Below are 15,486 nucleotides of genomic sequence, written 5' to 3'. Positions count from 1 at the left end.
CAGGGTTTTGTGGTGTACTGGGTGTCCTAAAAGAAGCCTTGTGTCAAATTTCTAGTTGGTCAGAGCCAAGTATTTAGTGTCCTTCCTGTTAGACATTTCACTTGTCAACAGACATTTGAAAGGTCCTAGAATACAGTGGTGAATGTGACATGGATGTGTACTTTCATGAAATTCTTTAGCGGATGAGATCAACAAACAGGTACTGCTAGGAAGTCATATGAAACTATCCAATCTTTCTGAGCCTCAGAACTTCATTTTGCCTTTACAGACAGCTCTCATCAGAATAACCTAGCCATGCTGCTGTAGTGAACAGTCATAAAACATCAGGTGCTTTAGAACCATAAAGATTTTTACACATTCCCTCTTGACCACAAAGACTGTGTTCCTCCATCTTCTTCAATGACAACATGTTGATGGCTGCAGGACTTCTGTGCCAATCTGTGGAAGAGCAAAGTTATGTGGAAAATTGCTCATAAAGATTTTTCTTTTCCCCAAAGTATCACGTGGTTACATATAATGTTTAAAGAAGCAGAAGTATAATCTACGCTGTGCCAAGTGAGAGGGTAAAGAAAGAAAAACTACTACCAGCACACATCTGGGCTCTGGGCTCTGGGCTTACACCCGTAGAAGCTGTTATCTGCAACACTCCCGAGCATCTGATCCCTGTGTGTGAACTTGTCCTTCTCATCCCACCTGCACTTTAACCAGCACTAAAGGGTAAGGAGTGTACTGAATACCTCTGCTTGCCAGGCAGTGGGCCAGTGTATAAATGTACTGCATTTCTTTGTATTTTTCAGAGTTTGCATTCGTAGGATAGGCTGAAAGAGCCATTTATTAATGTTTAGGGCTGATTACAGAACCAAATCATGTAAGAAACTGGCAGTAGACAGAAAAAGGAAAAGGCAATAGAATTTTTGAATTGGTATATGAAAGAATAAGATCCAAAATGTACAACAGATTTGGTGAAAGGGAAAGGGTAAGAAACTACTCAAAAGGAAAACACTGTGATGGGAGATAAGAAAAAAGGGGAAAAAAGGGCTGGGGATTTAGCTCAGCGGCATAAGCGCCTGCCTTGCAAGCAGGCAGTCATGAGTTCGATCCCCGGTACCAATAAAAAGGAAAAAGACACAAAAAAAAAAAAAGGGAAAAGATTTTATATATATATATATATTTACACACATACAATAGATAAATTATACTACTGGTCTGTATTCACCAAAAAGAATGGTTTGGGCTTCCACTGTTTGATCAGTTTTTCATGTCTATCTTGTATTCTGAACAACTATTTTGAAGATAACACTACACAGTATATTAACCATTGTTCATTATTTTGTTTTGAAATTCTGTATCATTTTTATTTTTCCATTAAAGAATTGGTGACAGAGCATTATTAACATTTTGCATTTAGGAGAACATTATACTATCCCAGATCTCATCTTAAGACTAGAAAACCAGTAAAACAGGTAGATCTTGTTGGGCAGTAGAAGTGCACTAATAATTTAGGAAAATAATTTCCTAAATTATGTTCTGCCCCTAGGGATTTGTGTGCATTAGCCTTCATATATTTCAGCTGAGATCTTGAAAGTGGAAAAATTGCCGAGTATAATGGCATGCACTTGTAATCCCAGCACTATGGGAGGCCAAGACAGGATCACCATGATACACAGTGAGTTCAAGGCCAGCCTAAACTATGTAGTGAGACCCTATCTCAAACAAATAGAGCAAATTATACACTTTCTCTTAAAATTACTGTATATACAAATTCTGAAATACATATTAGATTTAGTGTTTTGAAAACTTTTCTGACCTAACTTTCCACCAAAATGGCTTGATGTAATCTTCAACCTGATAAACACACGGATTCAGTATCTTTCCCGAATTAGCAATGTAGAATGTAAAGTAAAAAGAGGTCTGAATTTACATCTCAGATTCTGGAATCTGAGTTCTTCCCAGCCATGTGCCCTTGGACAGGTTATTCAACTCTTTGTTTGTTTTTGTTTTTGGTACTGGGGATTGAGCCCATGGCTTTTCCACTTAGCTACATCCTCACCCTTTTCAAAAATTTTGAGACAAGGTCTCGCTAAGTTTAAATTCCTAGGCCAGGCTGGGCTGAAAACTTGCAATCCTTGCTTCATTCACCCATAAGGCTGGGCTACAGGCATGCACCATCACATCCATATAGTTATTTAACCTTTCAAAGCCTCAGCTTCCTCCTCTCCCTAACGGAGATAACCACAGAATTTACATCAGAAGCGTAGAGTTAAATGAAAACACATTTGACCCTCCACAGCTGACAGTTCACGTCTGTGGATCCAACACACCAGGGACAGAAAATATTTAGGACGTTTGCCTCTATACCGAACAGTGTGCATCTCTTCATCATGCCCTAAATAATACAATATAGCTACTTGTATAACATTTACACTGTCTTTGGTCTAATCTAGAGATGATTTAAAAACAGGGCGCCGTGTAGGTAATACGCAAAAACCACAATATTTTACACAAGGAACTTAGGCATTAAGGAAATTCCCCCAGGGGCGTGGAACCAACGTTCGTCATCCCCCGCCTCCTGAAAACCGTTTAGCATGCTGCCTGGCTCCAAGTACTCCATTAATACAGTTCAAATGCTGCCTGGCTTCAAGTACTCCATTAATACAGTTCAAACTCCAGTAACCTGGGCTAAAGCTCCTGTGTCCTAATTCCTTTCATAGCGTTTTCCCTGTCATGTCTCAAGGAACGCTTCTGGAATTAAAGCACACAACAGCCTGCCCCGGGAGGAGCAACGCAGCAGGTACCAAATCAGCCGTCAGAGTTGCGCATGCGCAGGCGTCCTCGCTTGCTGTGCGACGCGACGTAAAGTGCCGCTGACTGGTCCCGGCGTGTCCTCTAGGACTTACCCAGAAGGCTTCGCTTCGCTCTCGGGTCAAAATGGCGGGCCGACCTGCTGGTAAGTGACTGGGCTCTTGTCTGGGTGGGAGTTGCGGCACTCAGCCTTTTATTTTTCGTAGTGCGTTGCACCTCCTTTGCTCTCTCATTCACGGGGTAAGGGAAGTGGCAGCTCCAGGCCAGGCAAAAGGACGTGTTTCGCCGTTCCCAGGCCGGGCTTGAGGGCGTAGACGTCAGTCGTGGACCCCGCGGTGACTCTCACAGCCCCGAGCGCCGCTGCGGGTGCCTGAGTTTGTCGCCTCAGCTTTGCAAAGTTCAAGGCCACAGGGACAGAATTAGAGGATGACTGAAGTTCATCCAAAGCGAACTGCGGGCCTCCAGTGAGCCGTGCACTGTTAAGTACATGGGCTGCATAAGTTGTACCAGTGCGATGTCCTGTTTGCCCTTAAAACCGGCAAAGGGGTAGGAATTAAGAGGATCCAGACCGCATCCCGTCCTCGCGCTTATTACTGGGAATAGAGGCTGGCCCGCAAGGCTGATTGTGAAGCTTCAGGTCGACTTTGGTTTTTCCGGAACGTGAGCTTGATCCGTGTTTGGTGAAATGTCCCTATTGTAGGCACAAGAACAAACGCCATTGTTATGAACTAGAGTACAGAAATTGCCGGGTCCTTTAAAAATAACGTGCAGCTCCGTTACCGTAGTGCTCCCCCTTTTAACTAATCTGTGCTCTCTGGCGGTATAAATTGAAATAGCATTTTAAAAAATACTGGTGCTCTTCTCCCTGGTCCCCAGCAATTGTGAAACGATTAGGAAATAGATTGCTGGGTAAATCTGTTAACCTAAATGACATTGGGCTTTTGGGGGGGGGGGTAGAGAAAATATTTAAGAATTTTTCATTAAGTTTGGTAAATATTGAAGAAGCTTTACTACCTTCAAGGCATTATGTTTCTATGCTGTTTGGCAAACACACAGACATATTTTTACTAACAAGCTCTGACTTCGCTAATAACACTTCTGCGACGCCCGTTCCTTTTCTGCATCAACAGACAGATCACAAATAAAACAAGCTAATGTGGGTAAAACAGGAGAGTGCCTGGCACAAAATAAGTGTTCAGTGAATATTAATCATTTTCAAAGTCACTGGTAAATATGTTACATAATTTGTCTTCAATTTCTGTTTAGTGTTTGTTTTTTAAATCATGTTTTACCACATAGTTCAGGTTAGTCTTAGACTGTGTAGCCCAAGCTGGCCTTAAACTTGTGGTAAACAAATACGTTTTTAGATTGTTGACTCTTGATACCTTTTTTTTTCTAGAAGCAATTTTATATCTGGCTCTTAATTTCTAAGGCAGTTTACCAAAGCCATTGTAATCTGTAATATGCTGGGAACAGAGCACCAGGAGTTGAAGTGAAAGGACAGGGGTTTTTTCTTCCTTGGTAAGGTGCTAGATTTAGGTGACATTTTAAACTTGCTCTGCCTTCCCATCTGTACCACATCTGTCCTGTAAACATCAGGCACTGTCATGTTGTTCTTAGACCCTAATACACTGGTGGTGAACCTGTGGCACGCGTCCCTGTGCGCCCAGAGCACCCTCTCCATTGACACCCAAGCCAAGCTGCATCAGACGAATCGTCAGATTTAATTGCAGTGTTGGCACTTTTCAATCAATAAGTGGCTTTAGGGTTGCAGTTTGGGCACTCAGTCTCTAAAAGGTTTCCCATAGCAGCCCTGCCTGGTTTCTGTATCATGTTCAGCCTTGTCCAAAGAGTTTTAACGTTATTTTTTTCTCTTCACCCATGTTGGAATATTCATTTCCTCGAGGGAAAATTTAGTAGGGAGGAGAAAAATGAGCTTCTTTTACTAATCCATATTAATGTTAAAATGACTAATGGTCTAAAAATCCTTCCAGAAATGCATTTTTAAAAAAAGAAGTTGGCTAAGAGAAATAACGATAATGTAGACCAAAAGGTTTAGATGATGAGTCTGTAAGCCTGCCAGAGTATCCTGAAATCTCACTCCTGTTTCCTACAATTCTACCACCTTTGAAAAGAAAAAATTAATTATAGCTAAATATTCTGTTTTTGAAACTACAAATTGTAAATAAGTTTCAGGTCCCCTTCCTGTCTCCCACCCCTCCCTTCTGATGTACATAAAGGGACATATGGACTTGGAGTGCTGGATTCTGAGAAGCTGACATGGCAGTGAGTGTACCTGTGAGGCTGTTGTCTGTTAGGTTTTTGAGTTCACCTTTTCCCTTGTGACATGCTACTGATTTTTTTTTTTTTTTTGCCTGCAGTGTCTTTTGCTCAAAGCTAACATAAGCACTTCTATCTATAGCATATAGTATATAAGCTTTTAAAAGGAAATTCCTTCTTGTGTTTATAAAAAGATAACTAAGAGTATTGGTTGTTTGCATATTCATACAAATTAGTTAACTGTAACAAGTAACAGCGTGATAATTTCAGTTACAGCATCAGGCCGGTGGCTGGATAGTTTTCGAAAGTGGTATTATAACGCTGCAGGATTCAATAAGCTGGGTAAGTATCTATACTTTCTTCGCCTTTGGTATAGGGAGGTTGTTATTTGTTTTATTTTTCCCTTTTTTGAGAGGAGAAGGGTAAAGTCCTTTAAAATGTTTGAGGTAGAAATTATGTATGATAGCCAGATAATTTCTTTCTGCTCTTAAAAATTTTTAAATTTAAGTTATACAAACTTTGTGGAGTTTTGTTCAAAAATTGAAATTGTTTCACATCTTTACAATGCTATGATTTATGAGCTTTTTTAGTACTTTATTTATTTACTTATTTTTGGTACTGGAAATTGAACTTGGGACCTTGCACCTGCCAAACAGGTGCTGTACCCCTGAGCTATATCCCCAGCCCATTTTTTAAATACTTCATAATTTGCTCCAAGCTTCATCTTTTGTTACTGAATCTTAATAGAAGCATCATTAAATGTTACTGTTTCCTTAGTACACCATGATGTTTAGATTACTTAGTATCTTGATCCCAGATTTAAAGTATCAGAAACCAGAGATGTGGTTTATTGATGTATATTTAAGAACAAGTAAGCATCTTAAGTATCTTCTAAATTGGTTTAGGTGAAATGTGTCTTCCTTGGTGGTGTATTTTAAAAGACTCATGTATATCAAGAAGTAACTCATTGTATGTATAAATAAAGTGCTGTGAATCTCCACCACACCTAATGGTTTGAACTCTGGATATTTTGCTCAAATCTTAAGTTATAACTTAGACATTTTACTCTTTAAAAAAAACTCTAATTTTTGAGATGCATGTTTAATATAGCTTTATTGTCCATTAATAGGCTTAATGCGAGATGATACAATATATGAAGATGAAGATGTAAAAGAAGCTATAAGAAGGCTTCCAGAGAACCTTTATAATGACAGAATGTTTCGCATTAAGAGAGCACTGGACCTGAGCATGAAGCATCAGATCTTGCCTAAAGAACAATGGACAAAATATGAGGAGGTAAAACAGCTTTCATGTACCAGACAATGCTGGGCATTTAGGGTTGAGTTTTAAAAACAAAAACACATTCATTCTTGCAGTGCTTTAGAATTCTCAAAGCTGTGTCAAGTAAGTGTTTTTTCAGCAGCCCAGTGAGGTTAAGGGTGTTAGCTGTGTCTTAGAAACTTACTGAAACTTGGAGGTAAAGAGACTTGCAGAATCACCAAGCAAATCTCTTAAGAGACCAGGACTAGTACCCAGGTCTCCTGCCTCATAGGCCACTGCTGTTCTCCCTCTACATTCTGCTCCCTGCTCAGAGGAAAAGATTTTAGTGGTCGTGTGAAGCCCATTGAGGCCCCTCAGACCCTCATCCCTTAGACTGCTCTGCAACCAGGTAGATCTGTGCCCACTTATTCGTTTGTCTTTTCCAATGGACTTCCCTTCATAACCTATCAGAGAGACTCACTACAGTATCCGTGGGTTTTTACATTTTAAGCAGCAACTAGTTCTTAATGTGATTGAGAATATGTTTTCTTGAGAATAAAAATACTTAATTTTAATGGGCTTCATTTGTTAAGCCCTATTGAGTATTTGGGGTGTATCAGAATGCAGTAGTAGGATGTAATACTATTCTTTGATTCATTCTTTAGGATAAATTCTACCTTGAACCATATCTCAAAGAGGTTATCCGGGAAAGAAAAGAAAGAGAAGAATGGGCAAAGAAGTAATCACATAGTTGAAGTCTGTGAATGCAGCTGTCTTCAAAATATTTTTATGAACTTGGTTAAGCCTGAGACATGTAATTTAAGAATTAGTCTACAGACACCCTATGTTAAATAAATGTCTGTTGTAATCATTGTTGTAGTTTTTTTTATAAATTCTAAATCTTATCAGACAACTACTGAACTCACTTCATCTGTCACAGTTTTTTCAAAACTCCCATTATGTTTTTAGCCAATGTTTACCTCCTAGAGTTGAGAGAGACCACTTTAATCATTTCCTCACTGGTTGGGCAACCTGTCCTTGTACTGAAGCAGAATCATCACTGGTGGATTGTCTTTCTAGCTTAGGAGGATACTTGGAAGCTGCAACAGACTAGACTTTCACGTAGGGGAGTGGTGGCAAGAAATGATTGTCAGTGACTTTCTTGAAGCAAATAGAACACTCAACCAGCTGACTCAGCTTCAAAAACGAATGAAAGAGGGGTCTCCCTGGTTTGTCAGGAGTGAGAATCAGCCTCTTCAACTGCTATACTCCATATAGATTTAATTGCGTCCTACTGCTTTAAAAAAACCTATGTATGCACCTGATATAGGTATATGTGTGTTGTCTGGTTGTATGTATGTGTTCCCATACTAGGAGATGAAGTACACATTAGCAAGGTAGACGGTAATACAAAGATACATTATACTCCCTCTTAAACTATTGTTATAAAGTGTATTAAAGAACTTAGACATTAGTCAAAAGTTTGAAGATTATAGGCTAGTTTTTACAGTAGAAATGAGAACTCTTCAGCAGTGCCGCCATTCCCACCTTCTAACGTAAGATTCTCTCTGTGAACGTGCGAGTACATGGCAGCCAGCAGTCCAGGGCCTGGAGCACCTGCCTGATGCAGTGTTCGCAGCAGCTGCTGTGTGTACTGGGATTTTACAGCACACAGTGACAGGTTATGAGGAATAAGATTTGTATGTAGAAAAAAAGATTGTAAAATTTATAATCACAAGGTGCAGGTATATTTGCTATCTTTTCCACAAAAAGATACTTGAAAGATAATTGTTTGACTTTTGCAACATAACCATAAAGAGCACATTTTAAAAGTTTTGCTAAAATGTTAGCTTCATTGGATTGCCTAAAAGCATCTGATACTCAGACTGTACTCTGAAACACCTATCCTAGAAATTACTGTTAAATACATTAGCTCCTCATTCGATAATGATTTTACTCATAGAAAAAGTTCTTTAACAAAACTACATGCATGTGTATGTATGTAATACTGGGTATGCCCTAGGTTCCAGCTTAGGGAGCTATGTTCCCAGTTGAGCTATATCCCCAACCCTTTTATTTTAAACAGCTCTGTTGGGTGCCCAGGCTGGCACTGAACTTACAGTCCTGCCTTGGCCTTTACAGCAGTGATTACAGGTGTGCACTGTTAAGCTCAACCCAGCTCAGCTCTAATATTTAGGTGCCGCTAAGAGCAAGGCTAAAGCCAGTGCTTAAAGATGAGGTCAGACATCTGACCAAGGTTGAGGTCTTGGCCTACAAGGGTATCCCCCTGCTTGTGGGAGAAAGCATTGCAACACAACAGGGCAGGCTGAGTTCCTCCTAATACCAAACGTGCTTTTTTTTTTTTTTTTTTTTTTTTTTTTTTGTCTTTTTGGACAGGGTCTCGCTATGCAGTTCAGGCTGTCCTTGAGCTCACTTTGTAGCCCAGGCTGGTCTTGAACTTGCAATGATCCTCTTGCCTCAGCCTCCCGAGTGCTGGGATTATAGGCATGAGCCACCATCCCCGGCTAAAACTTGCTTTTTATATGGCTTGATTACCTCATCCTTCTAAGTAAAAAGTATGTGAAAGTTCTTTTAAAACCATAATATGCTACATCAGTGTTTCTACTGTGAATAGTTATTGTGCTTTCACAAAGAACAAGTGGAACTTGTATTTGGAACTTGTTAGCCTATTGGTGAAGTACTTTCCTTTGAAAGAGGAAGCCTTTGTGTTATCAAAAGCTGTCCTATCTGAACAGTCACCTTGGGAGTCTGAAACACAGGCACCTGTCATCCTGGAGACAGTATGAGTGACTCAGAGCTGAATCTGGAGCAGAGTACCCTGGCCTCAATACATTCACTTACTTCACAATTCTAGGAATACAATGTAAAACTTTCTGTGCCTCAGTTTCCTCAGCTCAAAAGTGGGGCCAGTGATGCAACCTGCTCTACAGGGTTGGTGTGGTAATTAACTCACTACAATGCATGTCAAGCATTCAGAACAGTTCCTGCCACACAGTAAGTGCTGCATGAGGGTCAGAAAAAATAACTTGGGGAAATACTGAGTATCCTCAAGTCTAATAGCTGACCCTTAGTCAAGGTCAGGGACATTCTCTTTATCCTCTGGCTCATATGAGGTACTCACTTTGGGTCCATCTGTTTCCCTTGGATGTCTGAGCTTTGTAAAGTAACCTGGGTGAGAAGAGGAGGGCTAGGATCATGGGACTCAGAACGGAGGCTCCCTAACACTGCTGTTCCCTTGCTTTGTCTTAGATGGGCAGTGTTTTCCAACTTCCAGCCTGTGACACCCTGCAAATTTGCTTTGTGCAGTTTAAAATGTTTAGTATCTTTTGTTCAAAATTTGAGAATGGTCTAGGCTTTGAATACCTGCTTCGTGAAGACCCTGAAGGAAGGGAGTGGTTTACTGCTCCCATGTTCTACTTTTTTCTCTCTCTTTTTAACTATTCTTTACAGTTCCATCCGCGGAGCAGAGAGCTGGCGTGTGTTCACTGTGGTGTGCTTTGAGCATCCCTTAGCCTACATGTTGCCAAGGTGTCAGAGGCAGAGGACAGCACACTGGAGCCTCCACTCCCTTGCCCCAGTGCTGATGCTGTTCCAAATTCCATATCACAGAAATATGTAATGACATTCCTGAACTAGTTCTCATCCTCCAACTACTGGTGAAATTCTTTGTTTGGCACCAAAATGCTAAATAAGAAATCTTCACTAGCTGCACCTTTGCAAATTCTAGCACCTTAGTAAAATCCCGATTGTGGATTGTGTTAATAATTTCGTGTAGCTATTTGAAGACTCACTTTTAATGCATCAGCTATGTGTTAATTCTGACAAGCTAAAAAGATTCAAAAATAGAACAATGCATGGGACCAAAGCCCAGAGTTCCTACAGCCATAAGACATACCCCAAATTCACAAACCGGTTTGTGTTTTAAAAATATAGACATCTTGTTTGGAGTTTTGACAATTACCAGAGTACTTGAATGAAAAATTTAGGTGAATATAAAAACTACCATAACCAAATCCTTACAGCGTGTTGTATATAAAGAGTAGATGGGTTAACACCCGGTGAACAGCCCACATTTTAAGGACATAGCAATGAATACAGTTACTGGACCAGCGGGACAGCTCATTAGAAAACAGTTCCTTTATTAGATCAAGGACAGAAGTCTCGCCATTAGGTGGCGACACGCTACAACTTTTCCCTTTGAAGGTGTGCCATGCCCTTGGGAGACATCCATTGTGTGCCCCTCGGACTCCCTCCCCTTCATTTTTCAGGATGACAACACCTTAGAGGTTTATGGCTACCAGGAGATTTATTACTAAGCTATATTCTGATGTAATGAAATCTAATATATGCTGGGCAATGAATTATGAGATGTTATTTAGTTTGGGGATTTTATTACTTCAATCAGTTATGACCATATTTCCTTTTATATGATTGCTCACTCTTTAAAAATACCAGATGACTGTATAAGGAACACCTAATAAAATCTATACATGTTAAAATATATATGTTTTAATTTATTTGCCGTAATTTGTTTAAATTCTGGTTATATGTACGTTTATATTAAAAACTATAACAAGTTAGAATGTAAGACCTCAGATCAGATGGTACCGCTAAGTTATATTTTGCTAAGAGATTTTGTTGCATGTATTAGCAATTCAACAGGAGGAAGAATGGAATCCTTACAGGATAGTTAAAATTCTTAGCATAGATGCCAAGAATCCTGTTAATATTTGAATGGTTTATGACAAACTATTTAAATAGTCATGCTGGATTCAGACTCTATCTCCTACAATACAAGGAATGTATTGTTTGTTTAACTTTGTATTTTAATACATTTGCCTATTTTGCATAAATGCCAGAAATGTACTTTTAAAATAACCCCTGTGAAACTTCTGGTAATATCATTCAATTGACTCATTGTTCTGTTAACATTCTAACTGCTTTTAAGAAAAAAATTATACGTATCTATGAGACTTATAAGACAAACCAAAAGAGATAATTATTTGTTTTAGGAGAGTCAGTTTACAATTTCTTTCTTAGGTGTGCATTTAAAATATTGTTTTGCATTAAGCTGAAAACTCAGGTCTAAGACCAATGATTTGACAAGGTCATTGCCCTTCATAGAAGGGTTCTTCCGCTATCAAATGAAGGAGTTTGACTACAAAGTCTTTAAGACTTAGTAAGACTCATTTCAGTACCACACCATTCTGCACCTGTGATTTAATTTATGCAATTTGTTTTTTGAGCTAATACTGATAAGATACAGGTATGTATTTTTAAATTTTATTGGTGTATTTTAGTTACACATAATGATAACATTCATCATAGGGAATTTGTACCTGTACATGATACACCTTGCTGCTGCTTTTTCCCCATTCCCTGCCCCTCCCTTCAACTCTCTCCTCCTCCTCAATTACAAAAGCTTTGCTTCCATTTTTTTTCTTGTCCTTTCTTTCCTTTCCCCATCACCTTCTTGTGTTCCGATTCTCATTTGGTTGTTTTCTTCCCATTTCCCAATATCTGTTATACAATTTGTCCTGATTTATACTTTGTTTCTCACACCAGAGAACCAGTGAAGTATTTAAACATGTGTCTGATTTGTTTCACTTAAGAGTATGGTCTCAAGGTGCATCCATTTAGCTAGAAATGTCTCAAGCTTACCCTTTATGGTAGAATAGTACTCTACTGTACTAAAAAACAAAAACAAAAACAAAAAAAATCTTTATCCATTCATTGGTAGATGGGCATTTGGGGAGTTTCCAGTATCTAGCTATTACAAACTGTGCCACTATAAATATGGGTGTGCAAATATTGCCGTGGTGTGATGCTTTTCATTCTTTTGGGAAGATACCAACATGGGGAACAGATGGGTTGAATGAAGCCTCTAGTTTTAATTTTTTGAGGGATCTCTGTTAAGTTTTTTTTAGCATAGTTGAGAGACAAAGACAGAGATAAAAGAAAGCCTTTATTGCTAGCACTGGAGGGCTGCTGGAGACCACAGGGACCCTCAAACAGGGAGCTGGGGAACAGTTTTTATGGAGTTGGGCTGGGGGTGGAGACTGGATCGTGGTGTCTAGAGCGGATTGTAGGACCTTTGGCACAAGCTGGAAAGAAGAGCAGGAAGTTTATTGTGGCCTTAGAAGAAGAACACGTAAATTAGAATCAGAGGTGAGTATCAGAAGGACAGGCTGTCGTTCTAGGGCCCAGCACCGTGTTGGACAAGCACCAGCTTATACCTGGCAGAGTCCCATAAGAGCAGAACCCATCAGGCTCCACACTGATTTCCACAGTGCTTGCACCAGTCTACATTCCCACCAATGGTGAAGTAAGTGTTCTCCCCTCCACAGCTCTGCCAGCATTTGTTATTGGTTGATTTCTTGATAATAGCCATTCTTTCTGGAGTGAGATGCAATCTCAGCATTGTTTTCATTTGCATCCCTCAAATGACCAGTAATGTTAAACTTTTTTTCATATATTTATTTGCCATTCTTACTTTTTCATCTGAGAAGTGTCTGCTCATTTCAGATGCTATTTTTGGACTGGGTGTTTAAATCTTGTACTGAATTTTTCTGAGTTCTTTGTATCTTCTGGATATTAGTCTCGACGCTATTTTTATATTGTCTTTTTCATTTTCCTACAGCGATTTTATTATACTTATTGTATGAAAGAAGACATTGGGCTTAAAAAATTCATTTGACCTTATTTCAATATATAATTTTGTGGGACTTTTGGGGGAAGTTCTATGTTTTTATGTTGTAGGCTGGTAGAAGTTAGAGAACAGGGTTTCTCCAGCACGACTGACACTTTGAGCTGGATGTCTCTTTATTGTGGTACATTCTAGATACTTAACATCACTAGATTTTACAAACCAAATACTGGTACCACCTACTACCCCTAGTAGTAAAAGCAAAAATGTTTCTAGATATTGCCAAATATTCTTGGGAGAGCAGAATTTCCCCCCAGTTGGAATCCACCATGGTAAAGAATACAAAGAGAGAAACCAAGAAGGTAGAGGCATGATACATAATTAAATATGTGCACATGTGAATAAATATGTAAATTATCTGTATAAATAGGCACTAGGTGTGAGAGAGGGGAAATGGACTCACCTTGGATGGACACCAGGGAAAACGCTCTGACAACTTAGCTGATTCCAGAAGGGAGAGCAAAGTGAGCCCGGCTGAGGAGGTGAAGGGCTTTCTGAGCAAGGGGAAATGAACAGGAAAAGCTCAGAGGAATGAAATCGGTCTTGCACTGCTGGAGCTAGGGAGATTCGAGGGATGAAATGTGAAAGATAAACGACATATCAAGCTGCTTGGACTTCATCCTGCGAGCAGCAAATGTTCAGCTTGATGTCGGGAAGTGAGGATTTTGGTCTAGGGGGACAAATATTTAAAGTTTCTGAATGCTTACTAGCCAGTTTATTTTCTCAAAGTTCATATAAATTTGTACTCCTCAAAGCAATCCACAAGGGTTCTTTGCTTTGCCTGTCTGCCTCCACTGAGTGATCTTGCTGGAACAATCTTTGTGTGTTGGTTGGAGACGATTTCATCTTAAGTATGCATTTCTTGGGTTGAGTAGACAGTTTTTCATGTGCTGTTACAAGTTGTTCCCCTTTTTTTCACCAATCTGTTCATATCTTTATATTTTCACAGCTTTTTCCCTTATTTGTTTGGTTTCCCTCTTAGCTCTCCCTTTCTCCCCAAATTTGGACCAGTTCTTATCTATTTGTATAAGATACCTACATATCTAAAAGTGTTCCTTTACTTAAATTTGCTGAGATAATATTATCCTGTTGCCTGAATTTTATTTTGCTTATATTTTAGTACCTGTTCAACGTTTTTCACTGTGGTTTTATCAAATGGAAGTTTCTCATTTTATGTCATGTAGACTATTGTCTTCTCTTCTGTGGCTTTGCCTTGCTTTGAGAAGTCTTCCCTTTGCTTCAAGGTCCTGTAATATCCAATGAGATTTTCATCCAGTACTTTTAGCTATGAGAAGCAAAAACCATAAATCTTTAATCCCCAGGGTATTTAGGCACATGGTGTGAGCACAGTGCATTTTGAGACACACTAGGAGACCAGGCCTGATGATAAATCAGACGTGCAGGGCATTGGGCTTTAGAGATGGAGGTAAGGAAGGGATCTACCAAAGGCGCTGTTAGGGAGGATGCAGGCTAGTAATCAGCTCTTTCTGTGAGTTGTTCTGCAAGATGGCTCGCCATAAACCTGGATAACCTGGATAACCAGGATAACCTGGCCCTATCCTGCCCTTCTCCATCCTGCTCTGCCCCTGGCAGGCTGGCCTGTGTTAACTGCACTGGGTCAACAGACACTTTTTTTCTGGTTTCTGCTTAGGTTTGGCCAACAGAGGAGTCACCTGCAGGACAGAGCAGATGGGAGAGATCAGGCGTTATTTCCTGGTTCTCTCCCTGCTTGGTCACGGCTGGTGCTGGTCACATCCTTCTGCAGAAAGTCACAGGACTTGCCAAATTGCTCCTCTCGGGAACTTAACAGTTTTTTCCCTCTCCAATTCCCCTTCTCTTTGCTATTTCCATCCAAGCTGGCTCTCCTTGACCTTTGGCTGTCCTTTATCTTCACTGATCTGAATGGATGCTCCATCTTTTCCTGTCAGAATCCTGACTCACACAGACAGAGCTGGGCTCCCCCCAAGAGTAGCTGACTTGTCTTCTGCAGCACCGAATGTTACCACTTTAAACTGGTTTGGACTCTGTCACTGGAAAACCTTTAAATTTGCTACTTTAATGCCTCAGAGACAATATCTAAGAGAAGACACAGTTCTATAAAAGGGAGTGGCCTTCTAGAGTCTGCCTCCCAGCACGCCCACTACTGCCTCTGTCCATGACAGATCTGCTTCCAATCAGAGACATATTTCTACACAGTTTAACACAGGTAAATGCCAATACTAAAAAGATGCCATGTGATAGAAAACAGAAGGTTCATCTATCCTGATATACTTCTGTGTGGTCTTTTCAAAACAAGCTCTTTCCTCTTGTTTAACCCTTCGTGCTTGAACCAACTGCAAAATCCTGCTTCTATTCTTTGTTCCCCGTAGCCCCAGTTCCCTGGAATTCAACTCAATTCCTTAGGAGAGTACTCTCAA

At 39.9% G+C, this 15,486-nt stretch overlaps 1 protein-coding gene across 1 annotated transcript; it reads left to right on the top strand.

Moving 5' to 3' along the window:
• Positions 1 to 2,811: 2,811 nt before the first annotated feature.
• LOC100725001 (cytochrome b-c1 complex subunit 7) lies at positions 2,812 to 7,213 on the top strand. Its single transcript, XM_003479910.5, has 4 exons — positions 2,812 to 2,947; positions 5,353 to 5,424; positions 6,212 to 6,378; positions 7,008 to 7,213. The coding sequence occupies exons 1-4, from the start codon at positions 2,929 to 2,931 to the stop codon at positions 7,083 to 7,085; spliced, it is 336 nt and encodes a 111-aa protein (XP_003479958.1). The 5' UTR covers positions 2,812 to 2,928; the 3' UTR covers positions 7,086 to 7,213.
• Positions 7,214 to 15,486: the final 8,273 nt, after the last annotated feature.

This window comes from Cavia porcellus, unplaced genomic scaffold (genome assembly GCF_034190915.1).
Source record: "Cavia porcellus strain 051 isolate PalLab524CR breed Dunkin Hartley unplaced genomic scaffold, mCavPor4.1 scaffold_10, whole genome shotgun sequence".
Taxonomy (NCBI): domain Eukaryota; kingdom Metazoa; phylum Chordata; class Mammalia; order Rodentia; family Caviidae; genus Cavia; species Cavia porcellus.
This window is presented reverse-complemented; position numbering and strand designations above follow the sequence as displayed.